This window comes from Chelmon rostratus, chromosome 3 (genome assembly GCF_017976325.1).
Source record: "Chelmon rostratus isolate fCheRos1 chromosome 3, fCheRos1.pri, whole genome shotgun sequence".
In the NCBI taxonomy this organism is placed as follows: Eukaryota; Metazoa; Chordata; class Actinopteri; order Chaetodontiformes; family Chaetodontidae; genus Chelmon; species Chelmon rostratus.
The window spans coordinates 12,904,797-12,929,722 of NC_055660.1; the positions used below are offsets into that span (position 1 = coordinate 12,904,797).

Here is a 24,926-nt window from a genome sequence, read left to right on the forward strand (position 1 = left end):
GAAACACCTGCAAGTCGCATTCGAACTTCGCCGAATTTTCAGGAATATCGCTTTTATTTTGCAAACAACTGTAATGGAAACGCAGCTAGTGACTATGATGGCGGATTGCAGGAGAAACAAGAGGAGAGATAAAATCATCATCTAGCATATTAGGCTGGTGTCAGACCTCTGAATTACTGTCCATAAACCAATTTATTGGTTGGATTAAGAATGGGACTCGCAGTTCATAGCTAGCTAGATCCCCAGCTGTATCCATGGCAAAAGTCCAAAGGTTGTGGTCTGTAGTTAATTGCTGGAGATGAGTGAAAAGACGTGAGAATTTAGCAAATCAGAAAATATATCAATTACAAACTGAAAACACGGTGCTCTAATACAGAGGAAAAGTTCAGAACAGCTGCCACTGCATACACAAAATATTCATCTTTGCAAGTCGTTTGGTCCCTGATTTCTGTGACGTGTAAATCTCAGCCAAGAGGATGATTCGCACTTGCGGATTTACTTGCTGCGAGAATTTGTCTTGTGTCAACATCTCGGCAGAAAGGCAGAGAAAACAGCGGAGCTCCCTTCTCTTCCTCTGGGAACCATGAATGTGTGCGCAAAACTTCATGATGATCCATCAAATATTTGTCGAAATGTGTCAGCCTGGGCCGAAGCGGTGGACCGGAAAAACCGGCGCTGGCGCCCGCGGAGCCGCACTGCCGCCATGGCCAGGAGCTATGACTGACTACGACGAGTTGTTTTTTTATTTTTGCATTGAAGATTTTGAAAGTAAGTCTACTCGCTAGATGTTGAGAGATATATTTTGAAGTGCGCCGGTCCTGGAAGGCAGCTGAAGATGAAATCGTATAAAAAACAAACCAATGCAGAGCCCTTGACATCTGGCAGAAAGACGAGACAAACAAGCTGACAGATGAAGGAACACAGGAGAAAGTTGGAGATTCCGACTTTGACTCGGATGTAGAGTCTCATCATGGCTGGTGTGTCGAGCTCCCCTCGGCCCTCTCCTTCGTCCGGAAAGCTGCTTTAAGAGCTGGACGAAAGGAGGCGGACAGCAGGCTGGAGCAGAAATACAGAGCAGAGCGAGAGAGAGAGAGCAGCCGGCAGACACGACAACGGCTGAATCAGGGAGAAATGGGGCCAAAAGTGGGTGCCGCCCTCACCTAATGAAGCACCGTAAATACAACAGACAACCTACCCTCACCTCTCGCCTTCTCTGCCGGCTGCTGTGGAAGCAGCACATGCTCACACACACACGTTTCTATTTTACATTCGACAGCTGCCTTTACAGTATCAGCTTCACTGGCGATAATGCTTTTCCGTGGAAACAAGACAGACCGGTGCCTGCACGCTCAAACCCTCTGGCAAACGCTGATGGCCTTTGACTGGCTGCGTTCTCATGCAGCTGCATTTGACTAAATAGATCCTTACGCAACAATGACACCTGCTGGGCAAGTGAGCGACACAGGGGTAAACTCAAAAGTTTTCCACGCACGGTCGAGAGATTGCGCACGAGAGCTCAAAGCGGCACTGAAATTAACGAGAACAAGTGATGTGTGTGACCACATTTAGTTCCTATCAGGCCTTATATCAGGAGGATATCTAAGATAAACTCCAGTTACACTGTTTTGGATGACAGCCAAACCTGTTGAAAGGGAAAAAGATATACTCATCTTTATTTATTAACAGGGTTATTTTGTGCTCTACCAACCCTGAGTCGCCCCATGGTTTTATCTCCTCCTGTGTGTGCTGCAGCTTCTGACTGATTAATCTTGAATCTCTTTGCTTAATTCAAAGTGTCTGAAGCTCATTTTGAATGCAGGAGTTTTAAACGGTTGCGAATGAAGAAATCGCCTCGCTCCAGTGGAAGAACGTTTCTTTGACTTTTTCAGCATACTGCAGGGCAGATGATCAGACCGTTAACAGTCAAGCCATGTCCTTTAGGCTTATAGAGTATAAAACAAGGCAGAATGTCTGACAGAGGAGGGTAAGGTATTGGAATAAAGTCTAGAATCACATCTAATGTACTAATGAATATGTTAAATCGTTTGAAACAGCAGAGATTGATTGAAAGGAAAATCAGACAATTTTTTTTACATGATTTGATCTGATCTGTCAGTTCAGTCTTCCTGCTTTAAGTCTCAGCAAGCATCATATTGTACCTCTGCAGAGGCAAAAAAGGAAGAGTCTATTTCCTGGAACTTCTGGGGTTTGGAAGGTTTGAGTCGACTTGGAAACTGCTTTTTCGTGGCAAAACTTAACATTTTCTCGGAGAATTAAATTCGTCTCGGGGTGGGAAAGCTGCTAAAACAGGATTTCCACTATAATGGGCCACTGAGTATAACCCAAACTAATGAAATTCATCTCAGGTTAGCAGCTTTCTAAGTCCGGATGACTCCGTTTCACAATAAATCTGCTTAAAGTGTAGACAGCTTAAGTGAATAAATGCTTGTGAAATCCCTCTCTGTTAAAGAACCAAGTCTCTGTCCTTGACTGTGTGAATGTGACTCCGACTGGCTTTTGTGCTGAGCAGCTCATTTCACCAGCCTTTATCCCTTTCACTGGCCATCCTCGCAAATCAGCAAATTTGATGCGACACATCATCTTAACAGTAAAGGAAGTATTTCTCAGAGACTGAAAAACATAATCCCCAGTGTCTTATTGCTATCATCTGACATAAAACATGTTTGATTTTTTATTTTTACTTTCAAGAACAAACGAGAGAGTTCTTGCCTGTGTGTTCATGGAGGGAGAATACTTAATGTTCGCCTGTAAAATGGGAAACTTACTCAGCATGTATAAAACCAGTTTAATGATTAAGTGAAGTATTGATGTAGTTTCATCTGTGATAACATTTGGTTAAGATCTGAACATGCCAACATGGCTGGATGTTTAGCTCTATTAATTCCCCCTTTTATTACAACAGTAAATTGTACACCTGAATCTTAAAGGTCCCGTGTTGTAGAAAGTGACATTTCCATATTTTTTAAACTTGTGATGTCACTAATATACAGTCCCCGGCCTCAGCCTGCCCAGGCCTGTGAGAGCTGACCAATCAGAGCAGATTTAATTTTTTGGGATGGGATCCTTAAAGCGACAGGCTCAAAGTTTTTCAGACTGAGGGTGAATATAGGCGCTGCAGCAATGGACAGTATGGGTAAAATAATGTGTTTCAAGGATATTTTGTTGTAGATCTATTGTTGACCAAAAACTGTGTTTTGTATCTTATTTTTTTAGGCATGGATTTATTTATATTTTTAGTGTCCACTGCATATTTATTTTCTTTTTACAGTCACATAGTGCTGTCCAGTTTTGTTTTGTTTTTTCTCCATCTCATTGTCTCTCTCTGGCCCACCCATGTTTTTAGTCAATACACTATTCCTTCTGCCTGTTTTGCTGCCAGCCTATTTCTCTCCATCTGTCTGTCAGTCTGTTTGTTCTGCCTCCCTGTACAGTATATACCACACTTGGCTCGCTCCACATCCATTCCTGTCGCTCTTCTCCGGCAGATTGTCGTGGTTGTCACACACAAATGCTTATTGCAAGCGGTTCCTTAGCCGAAGCCAGAAATCATTGCATTGCCTGCATTAACCTATACTGATGGAGTCAAGGACTGTAATTATCAATGGACTGAAGGCCACTAAAAAACACAAACATTGGAGTTAGCTTTAGCTCTGCTATCATCCCTTCTGGCTCTCTACTAATTAAAATACAATCCATCCAGTTATAAATTCGAGTTATTTATTTTAGATTGGGGAAAAAACACTTTCACATCAGTCCCCTGATTGTAATTGTGACCAGGCTATGGGATGTATCTGACTTTACATTTCGCTTTGGCATGAGCACGTTCTGGAAAGGAGAGGCCAGCTCCTTTTATTAGTCTAGGCAGCGTTTGTTTGTGCTCAACTGGATGTTTTTGTGCAAGAACGATTTCAATCAGTTACAAACCGCCTCCCCCCCAAAACAGCTGTATAGGTTGTCTGTGCAAGCAGCTTATTGCAACCAATATTTATGTTTTTTGTTAGGCATCCACCTTTAGTGGCTGTCCTAATTATGTTAGGCACAAAGGAGGGGGGTCAGGTGATGTGGTATAAAGAGCGACAAAGTCTGCGTATAGGAGGCCAAGTTGGATTAATGGGTGAAACACAGGACTTCCAACCAGGACGCCACTGTTTGTGCACCATGCGAAACCAAAAGTCAATGTTGAACTATTTTAACTTACATATTTCAGTTACCAGATGTTTGTAACTAAGCTAACTTCAGTATGCACCTGAACCTATGCAGCGAACATACTTATTTTAACCCAAACTTCAATCTTTTTTCCTGAATCTTACAAAGTGGGTTTGGAGCCTAAAGTTTCACAACATTAAGCATGTGTTGGTCCAGTACGCCTGCTGCTCGTACTTTCCAACGGTCACATAGTCTGTCGTTTTGGAGAATGGTCATATATGTCATTTTGGGAGTCGCTGCCAAAGGAGCTATTCTGACTTTTTAGTATAAGGAAATGTCGTGTAGTTCTATAGTTGACCACTGGCAAAAACTGGCATTGACCTGCAGCACCAGAATGACCTCCAGTGATATACTCTACATCCATGGAAACATCTAATGGACAGCAGATAAATCCCCTTGTGTGTCGGGGCGAAAGGTTGAACACCACCTGGACCTGAGATGAGCTCAGTATTGATCATCCACTCTAACTTAGTTGTTCTGGTGAGGTGGCATGTTTTTCCGAAATGCCTCGTCTACCTTTAAAGTATGTTTCTTCATAGGCATGGATCATCTGACCTCATATCTTCAACCACAGTGTCTAATGCACATGTATTTTCTCCGTACATAGTGTTTTCAATTATTCTCTTCTTATTCGCTCATTCTCCATCTCATTGTCTCTCTCTTGCCCACCCATGTTTTGAATCAATACACTGTTCCTTCTGCCTGTTTTGCTGCCAGCCTATTTCTCTCCATCTGTCTGTCAGTCTGTTTGTTCTGCCTCTCTGTACAGTATATACCACACTTGGCTCGCTCCACATCCATTCCTGTCGCTCTTCTCCGGCAGATTGTCGTGTTTGTCATACAAACGCAAATTGCAAGCGGTTGCTTTGGAGCCAAAAACCATTGCATTGGCTGCATTAACCTAGATTGATGGAGTCAAGGACTGTCAACATGAATGGACTGAAGCCCACTGAAAAAGACAAACATTGGCGTTAACTGTACTAGTATGCCTTTTGGCTCTCTACTAGTAAAAAAAAAAGCAGTCATGTCATAAATTCAAGCCATTTACATCCACACCAGTCCCCTGGTCGTGATCACAGCTATGATCCTGGAAATGTCTGATCTTTTTTTTTGTTATAAGCATGTTCTGGAAAAGAGATGTCTGATTTACTCACTGTTAAATGTCAGTAATTGTCTTGGCAGTGTGTGTTTGTGCTCAACTGGTCGCTTTTTGTACAATAATGAATTAAATCAGTTAGAAACCGTAAACTGAAGCCAAACAGGCTATTAGCAAACTGCTACAAATATTCAGCAGGCCACCACGATAAAAGTAATTAGGTTAGGCTACGACGCAACATAAACAAGAACTATTTTCTAGCCCAGAACAACCAGCCCAGTTATGCCCGTTGCCTTTGTTCAGGAAGGGGAGCAAAGACGTAGGAAGATTCCACCAAGGACCGGACAACTGGACTTACTTGAAGATGTTCTTGAAGACGTTTCTCATCCAAAAGACTTCTTCAGTTCTAACTAACTGGTGGGAAGTCCCAGGCACTTTTCCTCTTGCAGGATTGTTCACACCTTGGGAGTCATTAAGGTCGCGTGTGCGTCGCTGACCTACCCATCATGTCGTCAAACCGTCTGTCTTCTCTGGCCGAAATTTGTACATTATTGCAATCAGATGAGTGTCTCTTGTCCTTAAGGTGTGGACCTGAGGTGTTGGCTCTGTGGTGCCGTGCGCTTGTGACGCCTTTGCATTCCAACATGTGTTGACAGATGCCGGTGGATGGGAACCAACGGCTTACTGTTCCACCAGAGAAAGCCAGGAAAGGAGGAGCCCGTTTGATAACCCTAATGACGTGTCAGCCAGGCCTTTCTCAACATCAGAGCAGCGTAGCTCAGTGCTTCAGCTTCAGGCACAGGAATATAAGAGGAGTTATTGTAACATCACATTCTCTGTATTTGAAAACACAGCACACCATACGTGCCTGAGTTTTCCGATATTTCGCTTACTTTCAGGATCACTGCAGTGGTCATACGTTCTTATACTAACATTTCTGGCTGGTAAAGGACATTCACTGCATTTGAGACATTTGATTCCAGTAAGTTTTAATATAGGTTTGGTTACAGGAACAGGGGGAAAGAAAAGGAAACATGTTGTTCTATGCAGAAAGTGTTGCAGTCCGTTAGGAATAACCAGAGCATGAATATTGGATGAACACAGACGCAATGGGATGAGACCTCCCTCTGAATTTTAACATTAAAGGCAGGACGGGGAGACATCAGACATATTGTTGCCAAACACAGTGACACAGTCTTTTTGCCTTCTGCAGTTTTTTTGCTATATTAAGGTAAAAAGACTAGCATGTCATAATCAAGTAACATGCACAAAAAGAGACATATGTGTCCTAATTTGGGGTTTGATACTGATACAGAAAATAGAAAGGAGGTGTGATGTGTGGCATTGTTGTGTCAATGATGTCATCCACAGGTTTTTTAAAAAGGCACTTTGAAACCAGCTGCAGGTGTTTTTGCAGATCTTTGAGCCCGTGGCAACAGAATGAATCTCTGAGGCGCTACAAGCAGCAATAAAACCTGCTGCTGAGTGTGATATGACAAGAGACCAATCAGTGCAAACTCTATAACTAGATATTTATTTCATAAAAGAAGAACATCATTTAGGCACAGTTTAGAGGGGTAATTAGCTAATGAGACACAATCACAAAAACATTTACTTCATGTATCTACAGAGAATTGAGGATTCTCCCACTCATTGCTCATTACAGCTTGGAAATGCCATTTGTACATTTCTACAAATTTCTGTACACATATATATTTTTTTCTTTTTTGTCACTTAATTTTTGCATGCAACATGCAAACTAAAATGAGTAGTTTTGCCATACTTTTGTACCCAAAAAAAACTTATTCAAAAAGAATGAGTAGTCAGGCTGGCACTGAACGGTGCCAGTTGGTTTATAACTGATTGGATTCATTCTTGTACAAAAAGCCACCAGTTGAGCACAACAACACAACACGCTGCCTGGACTATTAAAAGGAATTGCCTTCTCTTTTCCAGAACACGCTCATGTCAAAATAAAACGAAAAGCTCCTTTAGTCATGCGCTGAGAGCAATTTAACGGGCTTTATTTCCCATTAACTTCCCACAATTACTGACATTTTGCAGTGACTAAATCAGACACAAAGTGTCACTTCAGCTTTCTGTCCTCATTCAGTGATGTAGGATGATGGAGTTTTTGTTATTAAACAACAACAATAAACTTGCATCTGCCATTTCTCAGTATCTGTACCAATGTTCAGTGTCTTAGGGAAGCATCATTTAAAAATGAAACATATATAAAACTGGGTTTACAGCAGGATTTTCACAGACATATGGATGTGCGTGTTGTTGTCAGCCTTTCAAAAATGACTTTACCTCAAAATTGTAGTTGAGTATCTCCATTTACTTGTTACTTTATAATTTTACTCAGCCAAAGAAAAATATTGTACATTTCATTCTGCTAACTTTAACTGTCAATAAATGTAGTTGTTACTTTTCACATTAAGCTTTTATATAAAAAAATATATGATAAATGTATAAAATACAGTTCATTCTTAAAGATTAATCCGCTGCTCTCCAACCTTTTTGGCCTCATGAAAACACCCTCGTCATGTTCCAGCAGGAGTTGACTTCCCCTTCAAGCTTGTTTTATTTAAATAACTGAGCCGAGGCCCAAAAAAGGTGAAATGATCAAATATTTAATAAAAAGGCCAATAGGAAATGCAAACATAGGGGCTGACCCCTGTATTGGGAACCACTTATAACTTCTAACTTTATCAAAAGTAACTAAAACTAGCTGCACCTTGACCAGCTGCAACAGTGAAATGCTTCTGATGTGCTGGTGTGTTGAATAATAAATGAAATATGCAATAACATATCAGGGACATTTTTCTCTGGAACATGTTTTTTTATTTTGCTGACAACACCTCTGTGCTTTTATTTATTAGAAATGAGCTTTCACTTGTGACAGAGCATAGATAGATGGTTGTACTGGTACTTTCACTGAAGGAAAGGATGTGAATACTTTTCCCACAACTGGATAAAGAGCCCAATGCTTACGTACACGAACGTAGTCAAAAGAGCGCTTTGGCTTCTCGTCTTCTGCAATCTGCTTGAAATCTTTGGTTCTTGACACAAGTGTATAAATCACTAAATGCCTTTGTAAGAGCTAAATAACCTCTCGTACAACCACTAGTGACCTTCACACAGTGCCAAACCTGTCTGCATTTGGCCACCTTTTTGCTCCAGTGGTTGTTGGAGTGCTTTTAACTTTTTTACACACATGTGATAGAATGTAAGCATAGTAAGTTCAGAAAGTCAATAAAGTTTCCAAGTTGCCAAAAAAGTTTTAACGTGCTCTATCTGTTGCCACTGAGATAGCATCAGTGTTTGTTTAGTTTTGAAGTGTTGTGCACATAGGCTGAAGGATTTTTGCAGCCCACCAATAAGGCAGATATTACATTAATGTAAACAGTGTTCTTTGTAGTACAGTGGTAGATAATTTAGTTTGTAGCATTCACGCCTTGGATTCTGCTTTGTTTTTGGATAGAGAAACTGACAGGAAAGGAGGAGAGAGGCGGGTTTAAAAGACAAGAGCGAATCATTTACACGCCTGCATCTGTCATCTGCTTTTTTGCACATTGACCCCAGCCTGAGCCGCTGAGGACGATGCTGCTGCTTAGGTTGGTTTCCAGGCTGCACTGGATTACCCTTAAGTCTCAGTGTTGATTGGCCAAAGTTGTTTCTGTTCTTGGATTTGGGGTTGCATGCATCCATAACTTGTATTCCTGCTGCAAGCAGAGTCTGCTCGCTGTAGTTACAGTCCACAGGTGGTGGTGAGGACAGCTAAGAATATGCCACTGCTGATATGCACCTACAAACATACAGTAAGTGTACGCTGGCTCTAGTTTTGCAGCCTAATATCAGATGCTTGTGTCCTAATCATAAAAAGAAGTGCAGGTCTGTAGTTGTTATGCTATGGTTGGAAAGGTGACTTCGATCCTGAAGAAATTTGAGAAATTTCAGTCTGTCTTCCACTGTGGAGGAAATGTAGTACATCCATCCTCTCTCTGCAGGCTACGCTGTCCACTAATTGGCTTTTTTCGGGACTAATTTTGGAAACCCCTCTTTGTTGTCACCCAGCCAGGAGCCTCCAGCTTTCCACCATGTTGAAGTTAGAGATAAGCAATCAGTGCCTTGGCCCAAACGCTGGGCAGTAATCCATTATTCAGCTGGCACATGGAGTGTGGGTGACAAGCTCTTCTGTACCTGAATGCACAGACATGATACCAACCTGAGACATGTGGAACAGGTCGCACCAGACAACGCCGTGCCAGGAAAAGGTTCTCCTGAGCTTCTTGAAACAGGGACGCATTAAATTCAAGAACGCATCCACGGTGATTTTGAAAGCAGAGAGAAGCGGAAATAATTTACTGGCTGCTTAGAGCCTTGTGGTGGGATCACACCAGCAGTGTCGCCCGTCAACATGTTGACATTCCGACACGCTCGGGAGTCATTTCTGCATCGCTGCACTAGCACTCAGTCATCGGGGGTCGGATCCTCTTGGGCCACATTTTGCCGCGATGACTCACGCTCAGAAGCTGAAAACAATAACGATGTCTTGATTAAAGTAGAAAATAACCATTTGCCAACCGTCATGCTTAAGATTTGATGATATGAAAAGTTTTTTTCGGATTTGAATTCTTTTCACATCGCCTCTCGGGAAGAAATATTCTGTGGTCGTAGTGCTGACTCGCTTTCAGCTGCTTGTAGTATCTGTTGCAGACAATTCAGTGTTTTCCTTTCACCGCAGTTTTTGTTCTGGGTAAGAGCGCTGAATGTATAAACTGAAATGCAAAACAGAGAACTGTAGCTGAACTCTGGACGCTCAAGTTGCTGACGGTTCAGTCTGAGCTTGGCATCACGCTGAATACATCTCTGCCCTTTCAGAATCTCCAGTAAAGAAATAATGAAGCCATTTCATGTCATGCATGAGATGAAACAATGACTTGGCATATTTTGACAGCGAGCCCATTAAGTCCTGCAGACTGGGTGATGAGGCCCTCACTCCGCGCGCCGCGTAAGCTGATAAAATCAGAGGGAGACGGGGTGAGTAAGTGTTGCTGGTGTGAGTCTCTCGGGGGAGACGAGTTTCAAAAAGCAGTCGGGGTGAATACACAAAGGGGAAAAAGAGACACGGTGCAAGGGGTTGTTTTTCATACTTTTATGAACTGTTAGAGTGCAACCTTGAAACACCCCCATTCATCGAGTCATTCATTGATCCCAGGCTCTGCATCAAAGACCGTTCTTATTTCCATTTTTATACCGTCTGGGTGAACGCCACCTGTGAAAATGAGCTGACAGGTTCACAGAGGGAGACTTTGATTGAAATGCTTCCGAAGCAATCAGCTGTTACAGACTACCACATTAAGGCCTCGGGTGTTTGGAAACAATTATGACTGGAAGGCTTACGCTTTCTGAACTGTTGAACAAATTTGATTGAAAGCCCTTTGCATCAATAGTGGGCTGCCATGCAAAGTGTCCCAACGCCATTAAAAAAAAGCTGTTTGTGTTAGTGTTGCCGTAAAAGTAATTTCACATCTCACCCCACGACTTCCTGTTGCCGATTATCCGCTCAACTGTCGACCAATGCGCTGCCACGTGTGAGGCAAAACTTTAGCGAGATCCTTTTAGATATGTCTGTCACTTGTGGGGAATAAATCCGTGTTTGGTTTGCAGAGTCATGTAGTACAAATTCTTTCTGATTTCAGCAACTGGACAACTTAAAAGGATTCATTTAGTGTTAGTGAGCCTCTTTCAGGTTTCACCGCTTGTACATTTTTCTTTTTTGAAGCTTAAATGTTTTCAGTAGCCTACATTTTGTTTCTGAGCACTTGACAATCAAAGTCTAACATCTGTCCTCCTTTCAGCTCTGGATTGGTCTCCACTACGGCCGACCCCGAGTGAACCAGAGTCAACTCTGCACTGCAGGATAGCAGCAAGGCCGACTGGGAACCGTCACATACCGAGTCTGGACTCAAAGTTTCCCGACTACAAAGCTGGGATGGAAATGAAGGGCAGCACGCCGCCGAGCACAGCGACTTGTTTCTGCCGGCTGCTCCGATGCTGAATGTTGACGGGTAAACTACTTCTGAACCCGCCGCTGATACGACGAACAAAGGCGTCAGAGAGTCTTCAAGGGAAAACTTGAGAGTCACAGACTGTGACAGGAGGTGCGTGTGGTGCGCTGAAGTGTGCTGTGACTTCGCAGAGGCTGTGAACATTCTCATAATCGTAGGTGAGGTTACTGAAAACCCCTCAGTAATGATGTTTTTCTGTAGATCCGAAAAAGAATGAGCCGTAAGCCCATGGCCGTGCGCTTGTAGTTCCTCCTAGATGCTAACTTTGTAGCTTTTAGTTCTGGGCAGGTTGTGTACAGTGTGTTCATCAGAGCTTTTGCTGGTAAAAACGGCTGCCTGCTGTGACTGTACACAAGACTGATGAGGAGAGTTACCCATTTCCATGGCTATGAAGAAGCAGGACTCCTTTCCCTTTACACAGATATGTGACCCGTACATATCCGCTGCTGATGAGGTGATTTTGTTCTGAGGTGACTTTGATGTTGTAAACAAGCTGCAATATCATGAACTGGGTCCAACAGCATCGAAAAGCTCCAAATGCAGAATGCTTGCTAGGTAATGACAGCATATACGCATCCAAAAGAATTATGCAATGTTATTATGTATGTAGAAATACAGCAAAATTTTCTTATAACCTCTATTCAGCTCAATCCTGTTAAGACTCCATTTGCGCTCATCTGGCTAACAGCATCAGCTGAATAACAAATGTAGAAAGTGTTAACCACGTCTGTTTTCTAGAACATCTTTATTTGAAAGGATTTACAACACAAACTGGCAGCACTTAATTTAAATGGCATCTTTTTTTTTAACCCTCAGTTCTTCTGCACAACTTTGTATTTTTGTACTTACACACAAAATGTGTCCCTTCCAAGAAAACGAAACAAAAAACAATTTGGATAGGTTTTTTTTTTTTAAAGAAAGAAGTATAAAAGGGGGAAATATCCTGGCAGTTCAGTTTGTCTGTGATCTTCATAAAATGGGTAATTCAGTGGCTCAAAAGACTCTCAGACCAGAATGACCAGCATTAAATTAGAGTATGTGTGTGAAAAGGGGAAAGTGGGGCTCTGGAAGAAAAACACCCCTCAAACAACCAATAACACCATTTAGTTACATTCCCAATATAGACTGGGAAAAAACTGCAGCAAAAGTCATAAGCTCGATTTAAATTTTAGTTTAGTTTGATGTGATCAGTGGTTTACGTTAGCTTATTAGAGATAATCTGAGATGACTTGCATTATTAACTGACATTATCTGCTGGTGTGTTTAGACCGTCACAGAAACGGCATCATTTATTACTGATTGACTACTAGAAATAGAAATAGCTGTACATTATTCATACAGTATGTACCAAAAAAGATTTTCACTGGTCATATGAAACCGACTTCCTGTCTGACATGCATTTGACCCTTGACACTTAAAAATATCTTTTCTTTGTTGCAGCCACGTTCTAATTCATTTTGGAGTACAAATAGTTAATGTGCGGACACTCGAGTCACAATAGAATCACTTCAAGTGAATTAAATATGTTCTTTCTTGGCCTTTGACATTTAAGGTGCGAGACACCACTTGAGTTTTTGCATTAATGTCATAAAAATAGTGGATGAGAGATGCTTGGAGGTCAGACTGCATCAAAATGGAAGAAAATTGTGCTTACGCCTGCTTGGGTTAAGAGATTTCCCAGCAAAGAGAGGAGTGACTTCATAAGGACCTCTGCCAGGTTAAAACCGTGTTAACACTAACACAGGTTAGTCACTTTGACACTTCACATTCTTTTGGGGGAAAAAAGCGAGGGTGTTTTGGATTTCTTCTCTCTTGACTGCCTGAACTGGATCTAGTAAAACTGTAATATTTGCTCAAAACAGAAGGGATAACAATGATAAAAATGACCCTTCTGTAGCAGGATTTAACTTAGGCAGTATGAGATCAAAGGGATGAGACTCTGTTTTGCTCTTCATCTAGGAGGAGATGTTACAGGGCAGCTGATGGTGAACAGAGGAACAGAATTCACCAACCGCCAGCACTGTTCCACCACTAAAGCACATCTCTAGAAGGTGATTTCCAGAGGACACAGAACAGCAGGGTAAACCAACATGACATCTGATTTAGGTTTGGCTTGTCACTGAACATGAATACACATCGGGCTGACATCACTTCCCTTTCCTTTCAATCATTTCCCAATGTGAATTCAAACCGCCAGTCTCTCAATGACTAGATAAATACTGCTTTTCAACTAGTGAACACCGTCTTCTTCCTCAAACCACTGATGATTGATGCCATCATGAACAAGTTGCTATAATGAAAGTTAGGTGTGAACAGAGGATGTAGAATGAGGAAAAGGAAGATGAGAAACAGAAAAAAAAAGTACATTACAGAGGGCAGGGAAAGTGACGGATGCCTCTGCTGGCTGGGAAACAATGTTAAGTTCTGATCAACTAGTAATTCGTTGTGGTATTCTCACTGTCTGCAGCTCAAAACGCATATGAAAACAGCAGGTTATATAGTGTAATCTACAAAGTGCAAACTAAATAAAAACTCAGCATCTTCAGCAGCCCACAAGTCTTTCCACCAATAAAGCTTTAAATTGATTTAATGTGGAAAATAATTCAGTCCCTTCAAAATTATTGAATTATTATTAGAGAAAAATGTGCAGTCAGTTTTTGCAGGCAACCACCAGAGGGCGACGCAGTCACTTTCCCTCCCTGTAAAGGAGATGAGGAGAGCTGAGGAGAAATGAAAGCTGGTGTTTTTAGGCTGTTCCTGCTGCTCCTGCAGGCACTGCTGTAGAGAGCGTTGCAGCGTTCAGGCCTTTCCCTCGATGTCTCTGACCACCTCTCCTGCGTCCTCCGCCTCCCGACTTGAGCTGCATGCAGACAGAAATACCATGGTGAGCCGACTGTAGCGTGAAATCAGGTTAGAAGAAGCAGGTAAAGGCGTTTGGTCCACCACAGTTTGCATGCTAGGAGCAGGAACGCATTTCAGGGAATGAGGGTTAAGAGGGTAAAAACTAGGTTCAAGGTTTCCTAGAGGAAGAAATGACATGAAAAAAGTTAGTCAGAAAAAGTCAGAGTAACGTTTAGTGGAGTGACCTCCTCTTCCTCCACAACAACACACAGCAGAAAACCCAGTAATTGTTTTCATATAGCAACTCCGAAAATGTCTGAAAATTCCTAATTAGAACAAATTGCAGTACTTCAAACCATTAATTAAAAAGTCGACTATCAAAAACACATGTTAAACTTTGAATTATTAACTTCTACGACCAGGGAGAACCTAAATTAATTGCAGTATTTAAATGTGAGTCTTTGTAAGTAATCAGTTAATAGGGGAGAAAAATAACAGCATGAGTTATAAATTCTTCTCTTTTTAAGGCAAGTACCTCAGCTGCTTCTCCATGAAAAACCACCGGGGTCCAGTTCAGTAACTTAATTTAATTGCTAAAAAGTGAAGCTGCTCAGTGGCCGGCAGTAAAACACAGCAGCTGCGCTGGAGAAGCTTCCAGGCGTGACTCTGTGAAACTCTGAACATAAATAAGACTGCACTGAAAAGGAGCCGCGTGCTCACAAAACATCGGCTGATGAAGTTTAGAAAGTGACGAAACCAACAGCAAAGCAACACCCAAGCTGAAGGAGACGAGGACCTCATCTTAACTCCCACGGGCTGCAGAAACATCTTTACCTTGTTTTCTTTGTTGCCATCTTTACATAGAGCCTCCTCCTCTGCCACTGTCTGACGCAGCATGCAAAGACAGGGAGAGACAGACGGAAAGCAAGAGAGATGGAAGCACAAAAGCGTTGAAGTCGAATGGACAGAGCATGAAGGGTAGAGGATGCGGTGAGGATTGGAGGGGAAATACGCAGGTGAGAACATGGACACGTGGAGGGGAAGTCAGGATATTATGGGCACGGAAAGAAAATGATTGAAAGGATGATTTTTTTTTTTTTTTGGGCGGGGGGGATAAACACGGGAGGAAGAACAGTCACATAATTGAGGGATGAAACACAACAGGGAAGGGGCGGACAATTAACCAGAAATTGGAAAGAGTCAAAGCAGGAAGGAAACAAGTAGCAGCTTCAACATTCTGCTTCAAACACACCAAAAATGTTTGCATATAATCTCCCTTTTATTTTTGAGATGTTATTAAATATTACAAGTTAAATAAAGACTACCTCCCACATAACAGGAGAAAATATAGCTTTTTCTTTCAGTTCTGTTCAACTAAACTCCATTCTTTTAGAAATCAATGATACTATCCTGAATCATGGGTAATTGTTCTAAATTATTTAATGGTATTGTCAGTCAATTTAAAAAAAAAAAAACATTTTAAACTGATCAAAGATTGAGAAGTTCTGGATTGAAAATTTTATTTCTTGTGGTGCACTGGTCCTCGACGTTAGTGATGCTAACTGAGGCTAATTCTGCTTAGAATTTTAACTTAGCACTGTTTACGTCACCCACTTTTAATTACAACCCTACATACATAAAACATGTATCTCACTTTTTTTCCTTGAAATGTACCACACATTATAAAGGCTCACTGAGCATGGATTTACTCACTGGTAGCTGTGCTGCGTTCGGGCTAGGCGGCCGTGCTGTTGATCCAGCCTCCTCATTGGCTGCTGTGCCCTCTTTAGAAGCCTTCTTAATGGCCTGCATCTTGGCCTGCTGGGCCTTAGCTGCCTGCGTGTTCACTGATTGGAGAAGCTGAAAACACAAACGCAGCTGGTGTCAGTTGACCTGCATGAATCAGCGTTGGATATTAACATTGATATGTGCTGAGACCCCACATCTACACCGACATACAGAAAACATGAGCTCCAGTACCTTTGTGATGGTGCCCACAGCTTTTGTGCGTCCCTCCCTGAACACCAGTTTCTGGTCACAGTGCAGGTATTCGGGAGTCTTAATGAAGCGGAAGTGGACTGTGGCCTTGTCCCCCGTCCGCAGGCAGTCTTTGTTCATGGTCAGGATGGTGGCTGTCTGCCTGATGCTGCCACAGTGGACTGGTGTGATGAGAGAGTGTGACCCAGTTATTCTTACAGAAGCTACACTAACAAGTACGCATCTGTTGAATGCATTTGACTGTGCTGCCACTAACCCATGGCTTGGTATCTTGGGGATATCGTGGTGGGGTGGTGTAGCACCAAAATCTCAGCCTCAAACTCCCAGGTGGCCTGCGGCATCAACTTTGGGGACACCATCACCATGCCTTTCCTTATAGATGAACGTTTGATCTGTGACACGGAGAGAACGCACCCAAAAGAACAGGAGGAGCTAAAGTGAATAATGAAGTTTAGGAGGGCGATGAAGCCAAACTAGAATTAGAGACAGGACACTACCTACACCCACACGTTGGGATTTGCATGCATTATAAAACTGATTATAAAGTCAGGAATTAATTTATATGCATATCACATCCAGAAGTTTCAGGATAATTGTCCTTTCCAGAAGATTTTTAAAACTTCTTTGAGTCAGATTGTCTATGTGCTCTTTTTGCAACCATTAAATGTTCTGTGATTCAGCCAAATTGTCTTCCCACGAACCTTTTTGAGGGCGAAGGATGCCGTCTGGCCGCCGCGAACCTCTCTGACGGGCATCCTCTTGCGGTGGATGGATTTCACAGCGATGGGGATGAAGGTTCCCAGCGGGTCTGGGCCTAAGAGCAGCGTGTCGTTGAGTCGTATCATTCCACGTAACGTAGTCCCTGAAACGACTGTGCCCACACCCTGCCAAGAAAATATCAACAGTGGGTCATCTTGGTTCACTGCCCTTCTACCTCTTGATACTGTCTCCATTAGTGTGAAGCCTGGAGTTTCACATAAAACCCACACAGCAGTAGTATTTTCACCACTATGTCAGCTGCCACTGCTTTCAGTCAGAGTGAAAGGCGTGGAGGAAATGTGCTTGGTTTACATTCTGCTCTGCTGTTTAGAGCAGTGACAGTCTCTGCACACACATTTACATCGAGGTTTTTGCCAGTGAAGGCACAGATTCAGTTCAGTGTTTTCCCTCAAAGACGTTTTCACATGACACACTGCTGCCGAGAGACACACTGGCTTTTGTATCAGTCATAACCTGCAACACAGAGACTCTCACACTGCTGTTGTCTCCCCTCAGGGCTTGACCTTATCATTTACACCACTCTCAACCATTCTGTTTGGTCCAGCCCACATTCACAGTCTTCAAAAGAAAAGTGAGAAACCAGAGGAGAAAAGAGTGACTGAGCCAAATTAAAGGTTATTTTGTACCGGCACTGAGTATGTGTCGTCTATTTGGAACTCAGCAGGCTCATCGTTGCTGAAGTTGGTCCTAGAGGAGAGGAGGTTGAGGAACATCTTCAGCAGGTCCATATTCTCCCCCGTCACATTTGAGATTTGAAATATTGGACACATCCTACAGAGAGGGAGGGAGTCAGAGGAGGAGAGAAAAGTATGACTGCGAAAAAATCAGCACAGTAGTTACAAGATATAAATACATACCGAGTAACTTGAAGATGCACGAGGGAAGACGTTTCAGTAGACATGCACCTAATGTCTTTTGAGCTTAAGATAAAAACTGAGGCTGCAATACTAAGTATTCTTCGTCTGCCTAATTTCAATAACAAGGGTAATTTTTTTGCTCAAATGAATCTGGCAATCTTCTGGTAAAATTAATTGATTTTATAAAGCAATAAATTCTCCTTCAAAACAGTGATGAGGAAACACTAAACCAAGCCTACAATGTTACCACATACATTCCTGCATTTCGCTGTAGCCTTTATTCTGAAATGTTTCAGTACTCATCCTCAGAAATGCCATGTGCTTCAGTCATTTTTGAAATACGTGAGAAGTAGAATTTTTGAAAAATGTTAACGTGTCATCAGTGTGGAATCTGTCCCAGGATATTTTTAGCTGCACCACATGTTCACTAAGTAACACAAGTAATTCCAGCTCCACTTGTAATTACTTTTCTTCATGTCAAACTACAGTAATGTAACTTGTGTGTGTGTGATTGATTGTGTGTCCATCAGTTTATTTCTACCTCCCTTCTCCTTTGCCTTTACCTCTCAGAGCTGAAGTTGGAGGCTGTGACGATGACATCGTCCTTGTTCTGGACCAACACGGGGATTTTCCTGCAACCTGGTGACTTTAATAACCTCTGCAATAATTTTAGCGTCTCTGCGGACACACACACAAAGACATCACATGAGTCATTCTCAAAACTAATCCAACAGCTGTCCCAACACCTTTATCGCGCTTGACAAGGCGTTGGATTTAGGGGGTACATACTGTACAATAAGGAAAAAAGGGCAGACTTTCATTAGAGATAGCCCTTTCCTTTTGTAAAGGCTTAATGTCGATGAATGTTAAGCTTAAAATGTTAATTTGCTGTTTATGTGAACTTTCTCCTTTTGTTTCACATTAAAGCTATTAACCTTCCCTGAGAGTCTTTTACTGTGAGTTTCACACACACTACCTTACATTATTCATTTAGCATAGAGCAGGAGTTGGTGTCTATAAGCATTTTTTAACAACAGACGGCTGTGTTGTAGTACTGATGTCATTATTGCTGTGTGAATGTAAATTATGCTGAATTTACCAAGCAAGACATTATTCTCACTGATAAATGTGTTCTTACTCTGTCTGCAGTCTGAACAACATACAACTCTGCACTTACACAGCTTCTTTTGGGGTCTATGAGTTAAATAAGCATTCCAGTACATTGTCTCTTTACCTTGCAGGATGTTAGCTGGACACATGTCTATCTTAGTAACCACGACAAACACCGGCACATTTAGGGCCAGTGCCAGACCCAGATGCTCTTTGGTCATGCCAACGATGCCAGCGTTACTGCCAACCTAAGACAAGAGACAGGAGGAGCAGGGAAACGGAGGAGGGGATAGAGAATTAACAACCACCGACCAAGCAACAAGGCAAACACGCACACACACTTTCCCAGTGCTCCCACCATGAGCATGCAGAAATCAGGCAGGTGTCCCGTCATGCCGAAGACAGTGGTCTTGAGGTACTTTTCGTGGCCAGCCAGGTCGATGAAGGTGATGACCTTTGAGGATTTCTCGCAGATCTTGGTCCAGTCTAGGCCGCCGCCGTGGCTATCTGGTTTGTTCACGACCTACATAAGCAGATGCAGAGAGTAGAGGATGACTTGACAAAGTATGCGAGTAAAACAAAACTCCAAATGAGAGGAAAAAATGATTTAACAAAGAAAAAGTAACATTTCTTCGCTGTGCTCGTATGTGATCTGAATATTGACAGGACATTTTAGCAAGAAAAACACAATGTAAAGAAAGTTCCTCCTCATGTGACAAGCATCGTATAATGTACAATTGTGAGCAATGTAGTGGACTCCACTTACTATGTTTTGTGAGTGTAATGATGCACATTTTGTTGCTATCATTACACTCGAAGTAGTAATAACATTAAATATGATTATATAGTCAATACATCCTACAAGTGCTGTTCAGAGGTCTTTAAAATAAACTGGAAAACCTGAGACAGGCGCTGACACTTTCCTCACTTTGCACTTGCCATGTTTATCCTGAGCATTACCAGAAGCTCACCTGTCCCTCCTGGTCAAAACCCAGGATATCATTGCCCACACTGCTGGTCCTGCCGCTCTCCATTTCATGTTTGTGTCTGAAGAGTTTCTGCCGAGCAAAGCCTCTGCCATTGTCCAGCTCACCGTGGGTCAAAACCCCCAGCAGAGTGCTCTTCCCCGCATCCACATTCCCTACCACCGCCACTCTGGAGACAGGAGGAAGAACATGAAGAGATGAGAATACAGAGAGTGACTACAGGTGTCAGTACAGGGAAATATATGTTGTTATAATGGTGGTATAGTGAAGTAGGTACACATCCTCTACCTGCCTTTAATTGGGCTTGTACGTTGTTTTTTGTGTTACTGATTTTTACCAATGACTCTGTGTCTGTTTCCATTTGTGTACTTTTATTAGGGTGGTACCCGACACAGAATTTTGTCAATTGAAACAGATTTGGCTGCTCAACTATTCATTCTCCCCATTTATTCCCATCTTCAATCTGTCAGACCATCTGCCAATCAATATCGGCCTCCATGACTCTCATGTTTTACCTTTATGCTTAATTTTTAATGCCTTTCTTCTTCATCTGTCACGTGAAAACATCAGACTGCCACAGTCTGAGAAAATAAATGTGTGCACTTTGCTGATAATCCAGGGCGTCACGGAGCGTCTCTTCCGCCCGGCTGCCGACACAGCCGTCAGCCAAAGAGTCAATCACAGTGGACGGCAGCAGAGAAGGTTGTACCGCCGTCTGGTTTAAAACTGTTTTAGCTGACTTCACTGACAGCCATCACCAGAGCAGCCAACAGACTGGAGTCGTGCTGCCCTGCCTCACGCTGCCCTCCATTTCCATCATCCGTCTCCACAGCCATCAGACTCTGCCTGTTAAATTTACAGCCTGCCATGCTCCTGCATTACTCTGTGTACAATGACGCAGCAGCCGACTCAGGATCTTCTCAAATCCTGACCAAAATCTTCTACTTTTATGGGACAGTCCTGATTTTTTTTTTCCAACATTGTGTTGCAGCAAATCACCTCAGCACAACCTGCTCATTAAAAATACGGGTTCAAATAAAAAACTTAAGTTCCACATCATCACAAACAAAATCCACATAGCACACTCCAATATCTCTGGGATCAATAGCACCAGCAGCAGTAAACATAAACACTTTTACTTTCCCTTGCCAGAACTTTTTTCTCTTAATTTTACCTGACTTCCAGGAAATCTTGCTCGCCAACACGCCGGCGGATGAGGTAGTCCTGAATTTTTCCGCCAGTGTCTGTCCTCTCCCTCAGCCAGATCAGGTCAGCCTCAATCTGTTCACAGAGTGACCGCACCGTGGCTACTGACGCCTCCATATCCTTGTCATCCAGACCATAGTCACCCCCATCTAGGAGGAAGAAGGAAGGTAAAAGGGGGATCATGGGAAGAAAAAAAGAGAATTACTCTGATGCAGACTAGAGAATGGGTAATATACTATTACACATCTGCTATTTAATGTATACTTTCATTATGAGTGTCTTACATAGCAGTGAGGTATATAATGATATATAGGTCAGGGCTAACATAAGGCCTCACCCTGGCAACGTCGCTAACTTGCTATATGACAGGGTGGAGACCAGGAAGACAAATACCACACTGGAGGCTGACTTTGTAGGAGAAAGAGTACATGAAGGTGGTTTAAAGGAGAGGCTGGAGTGGGTGTGGTGTGGAGATTGTGGAGACTGGATCATAAACAGTGTCGGAAACAATCCAAAACCAGCAGGTTAGTCTAGTCCAGTCTAGTTATACTGGACTGACCAAATGGAACCTGTCAGGTCAGTATACCAGTCAGAAAGCTGCTCTTCCAGCCAGCCAGACATGAACCGATGAACTAGTGACATTCCTTGTGCTGAGCCGGGAAAAATGACACCCTTTCACAGATGCACTCTGACCCCCCCAACAGGCCACATGGGTCACACATGTTGCTGTAACAGGCAGAAAATAACTCTGGTTCCCAACAAAAGCCCTCGTGTTTTAGTGGGTGGCAGAGGGTTTCAGAATGACAACTGAATAGCAGACAAATGGGGTTAGCTGCCTGGGAGGACACACCGGGCCACAGCTGACAGAAGTGATGGCTCTGCTACTACACACTGGTGGCTCAGCTTTTCCCTAAATATACAGAAAAACTACTTTCCCCAGTTACTTACACAGATGCAAAACAATATATTCCGTTGATATTTGATTTCAAGATTTTCCTGATCACCTGTAAAGCTCCTTCCGGTTCAGCTCCCAGCTACATTGATGAATTTCTTCCCCCCCTGAGCAGAGCACAGCCTCAGATCCTCTGGCTCGAGACTAAAGGTGACCAGGCTTTTGCAGTCAGGCTCCCTCAGCTCTGCAACTCCCTGCCTTAAGATCTGAGACTTGATGTATCAGTGACATCTCTGAAATCACTTCTCAAAACGTGACCCGTTCTGAAAGCTTGATTTTGATTTGGATTCCTGGGCAGCACTATTTTCTATACGCATTTAATAAAATCCATTTTCACAAAAAGAAAGCTGCATTCCACATTACAGCACAATTACTCACTTCAAAAGCTGAAGCTGTTCAGAGACCTGGGAGCAGCTCTTGGCACTTCACTCAACCTGGATAACTTGAAATTTTGTATCAGGTGTGAGAACACATGCTAGTAACTTTTGCTCTGGTTTCCCCTGCTTTTGGTTTTGAGTTTCCATTCAAAAAATCTAGCTGGTAAAATGTTGACAGTCTTTAGTGCCATCTATGGGATTTTATCGACACACCAGCTGACTAAAAAGTTTACTTTCTTGGCAGAACTTAACTACTGTCCTTTTAATGTTACAGGGTATCACCTAATGTGACATTTCCAAACCTGAACTTGACACTGACGATATAAAGCCCAAAAACAAACCAACCCTTCAATCCAATCATAATTTTTTCCAGATGCCCACAGGACATTTTAAGAATTCTTTGACTTGTCAATGGTGCTCTTTGACAAGTCTAGTACTGATATCAAAGGTCCATCTGAGTTTAAATCAGATTTAGTCATGTTGTTATTATTCTTAAGATGTGGTGGATGAATATGTAACCTTCTCCATTAATGAAATCAACACAGCTTCTCATTTTATTAGATTTTCTATGCTGATTATGATCATTTGTGACTGTAGAAGCAACATTAACAGCTACTGTACATGTGACAGTGAAAGAGAAAGCCTTGAGGCCAGTGCAGCATCAGTCAAGGTCCAGTTAGAGCTCAGAGCAGAGGCATAGGTTGTAGGACGACAAACTTTCCAGCTGAAACTTCTACAAGTACCAACAGAAACTTTCATCCCTGACCTACTTGCAACACATGCATTTCCCTTTCTTCCACCACATGGCAGAAAATCAACAACCACATGTAGAAATCCGTCAGTTCACTGCCCCAGACATACAGAACACACCCTACAAGACATAACCTTCTGAATCCTTATACTCTTCAAGTGAGCATACAAATGATCCAACAAGAATAGCGTAAAACCAAACTTGTATTGTTGACTTGCACTGCCTTCTGCTACCTTCAAGGTTACAAAGGTTTTATTTCTCACATGGCCATTTAATATAACAATACTCAATAATGGATGTATAACAAAATCTTAGCTGGCATTCTTTTGGATTACGTGCTGTTTGGTGGACCTGCTGTTTCTCAATGAAAGACTTCATCCTAAAGTTGCTTGAAAGTTAGTTACCCTTACCTGAGCCCATCCCAACCACGTAGATCGTCTCTCCACAGCCTTCATCTATCCGCTCCCTCAGATGCCTTAGTAATGAATCATACTGTTCCCCTGTTGGACTCACTAGGACCAGCTGAAAAGTGAGACACCAGAGGAGAGACAAGGAAATAAGAGGAAAGGTTAAACAAGAGCAAACACAGAGTCAAACAAGTATTTTGTAAGTGTCTTCAAGTCATAAGGGAATCATTGAGGGAATAATAAATCGTATCTTTTGTTTAAAGGCTGTGTGGTGCGCAAATCAGTTAATAATTGTGACAACGTTTTTACAGTTCAGTCTGATGCCTTAGGCTGCTCCTGCAACGTCTGCACATGCAGCTGATATAATTTATCCCGTGGATGGGTAACCTGCCAGCTGGATGCAGTTACATACGTGTCACTTTCTGGTGTTTTGCACCGCCAGCAAAAAATGCGCTGTGTGGACCTCCTAATGTTACTATCATTCGTTCACCGAATGAAAACAAAAAGCTGCTTGGCTGGAACATCTTAAAACTTAGCGTAACTATGTGCAATTTACAGTGAGGCCCACCTTGCTGCTTAAGTCTAAATGATCCGCGGACTCGCCGTTTCTACCCTCGCCGTCGTCAAAGCCCTCTCCGCTGGATGGATCGTCGGCACATCCCCGATCCGGTGCAAACATACAAGCGGGCACTATGGACTCTGCTGCTGGTATTGCACCCGGGCATATCGCTGGTTCTGTCGCCGTTAACGACGCCATTTCTAGACAGTGAAGTAATGCAAACGCAGCAAATTAAATAAACAAACCTATCTCCTTTGCTTGGCTCCACCAGCTAACCTTTAGCCATTAACAGTTAGCAAATACAGAAAGTTAGGTTTGTTATCACAGCCAGCTAGCTAACGCTAATCAAACATCGAACTTGCTGTTACAATATGCAAGTTAGCACTCTTAAAATAGAAAAATAATTAACAATTCACCATATTCGTGAAATATAAACTACATTTTCAAACTCATGGACATCTAAGTGTAAATAAAGATCAGCTAGCTAGATAATTAAAGCTCTTATGAAATGAAGGCATACCAGAAGTTGCTAACTAGCTGACAAGCTAACTTAGTTGTTTATTCGGGTTAGCTTCAGTTTCTGAGCACTGACTGTAAGACACGCCCATCCAAAATAGAGACAGGGGATTGGCTCTCGTACTCAAAGTCACGCCCACGATGGTGGAGTACAACATATATCAGCGTGTTGCTCGGGTGAAACCG

The 24,926-nt window shown here is 42.5% G+C and overlaps 1 protein-coding gene and 1 long non-coding RNA gene across 4 annotated transcripts in view; one reads left to right on the forward strand and one right to left on the reverse strand.

Annotated features, from left to right (window-relative positions):
• Positions 1–13,996, forward strand: part of LOC121604101 — a 38,266-nt gene extending 24,270 nt beyond the window's left edge. The window contains exons 2-3 of one of the 2 annotated variants that reach the window (XR_006006728.1): positions 11,191–11,558; positions 13,360–13,996. This is a non-coding gene — a long non-coding RNA (uncharacterized LOC121604101). The remainder of the gene's footprint in view (positions 1–11,190; positions 11,559–13,359) is intronic. The other variant, XR_006006729.1, reaches the window with a different exon arrangement.
• gtpbp1l (GTP binding protein 1, like) lies at positions 12,129–24,801 on the reverse strand. 2 transcript variants are annotated; one of them, XM_041933507.1, is made up of 14 exons: positions 24,745–24,801; positions 24,234–24,424; positions 23,669–23,780; positions 21,147–21,327; positions 19,958–20,141; positions 19,345–19,509; positions 19,111–19,234; positions 18,440–18,554; positions 17,646–17,790; positions 16,941–17,123; positions 16,496–16,631; positions 16,222–16,400; positions 15,955–16,101; positions 12,129–14,260 (listed from the first exon to the last, which is right to left on the reverse strand). In XM_041933507.1, exons 2-14 carry the CDS (start codon positions 24,420–24,422, stop codon positions 14,147–14,149), a joined length of 1,974 nt encoding a protein of 657 aa, XP_041789441.1. In that variant the 5' UTR covers positions 24,423–24,424; positions 24,745–24,801; the 3' UTR covers positions 12,129–14,146. The 2 variants fall into 2 exon arrangements, with proteins under 2 accessions (XP_041789441.1, XP_041789442.1); XM_041933508.1 differs by lacking the exon at positions 24,745–24,801 and having other exon boundaries at positions 24,234–24,697.
• Between the last annotated feature and the right edge of the window lie 125 nt (positions 24,802–24,926).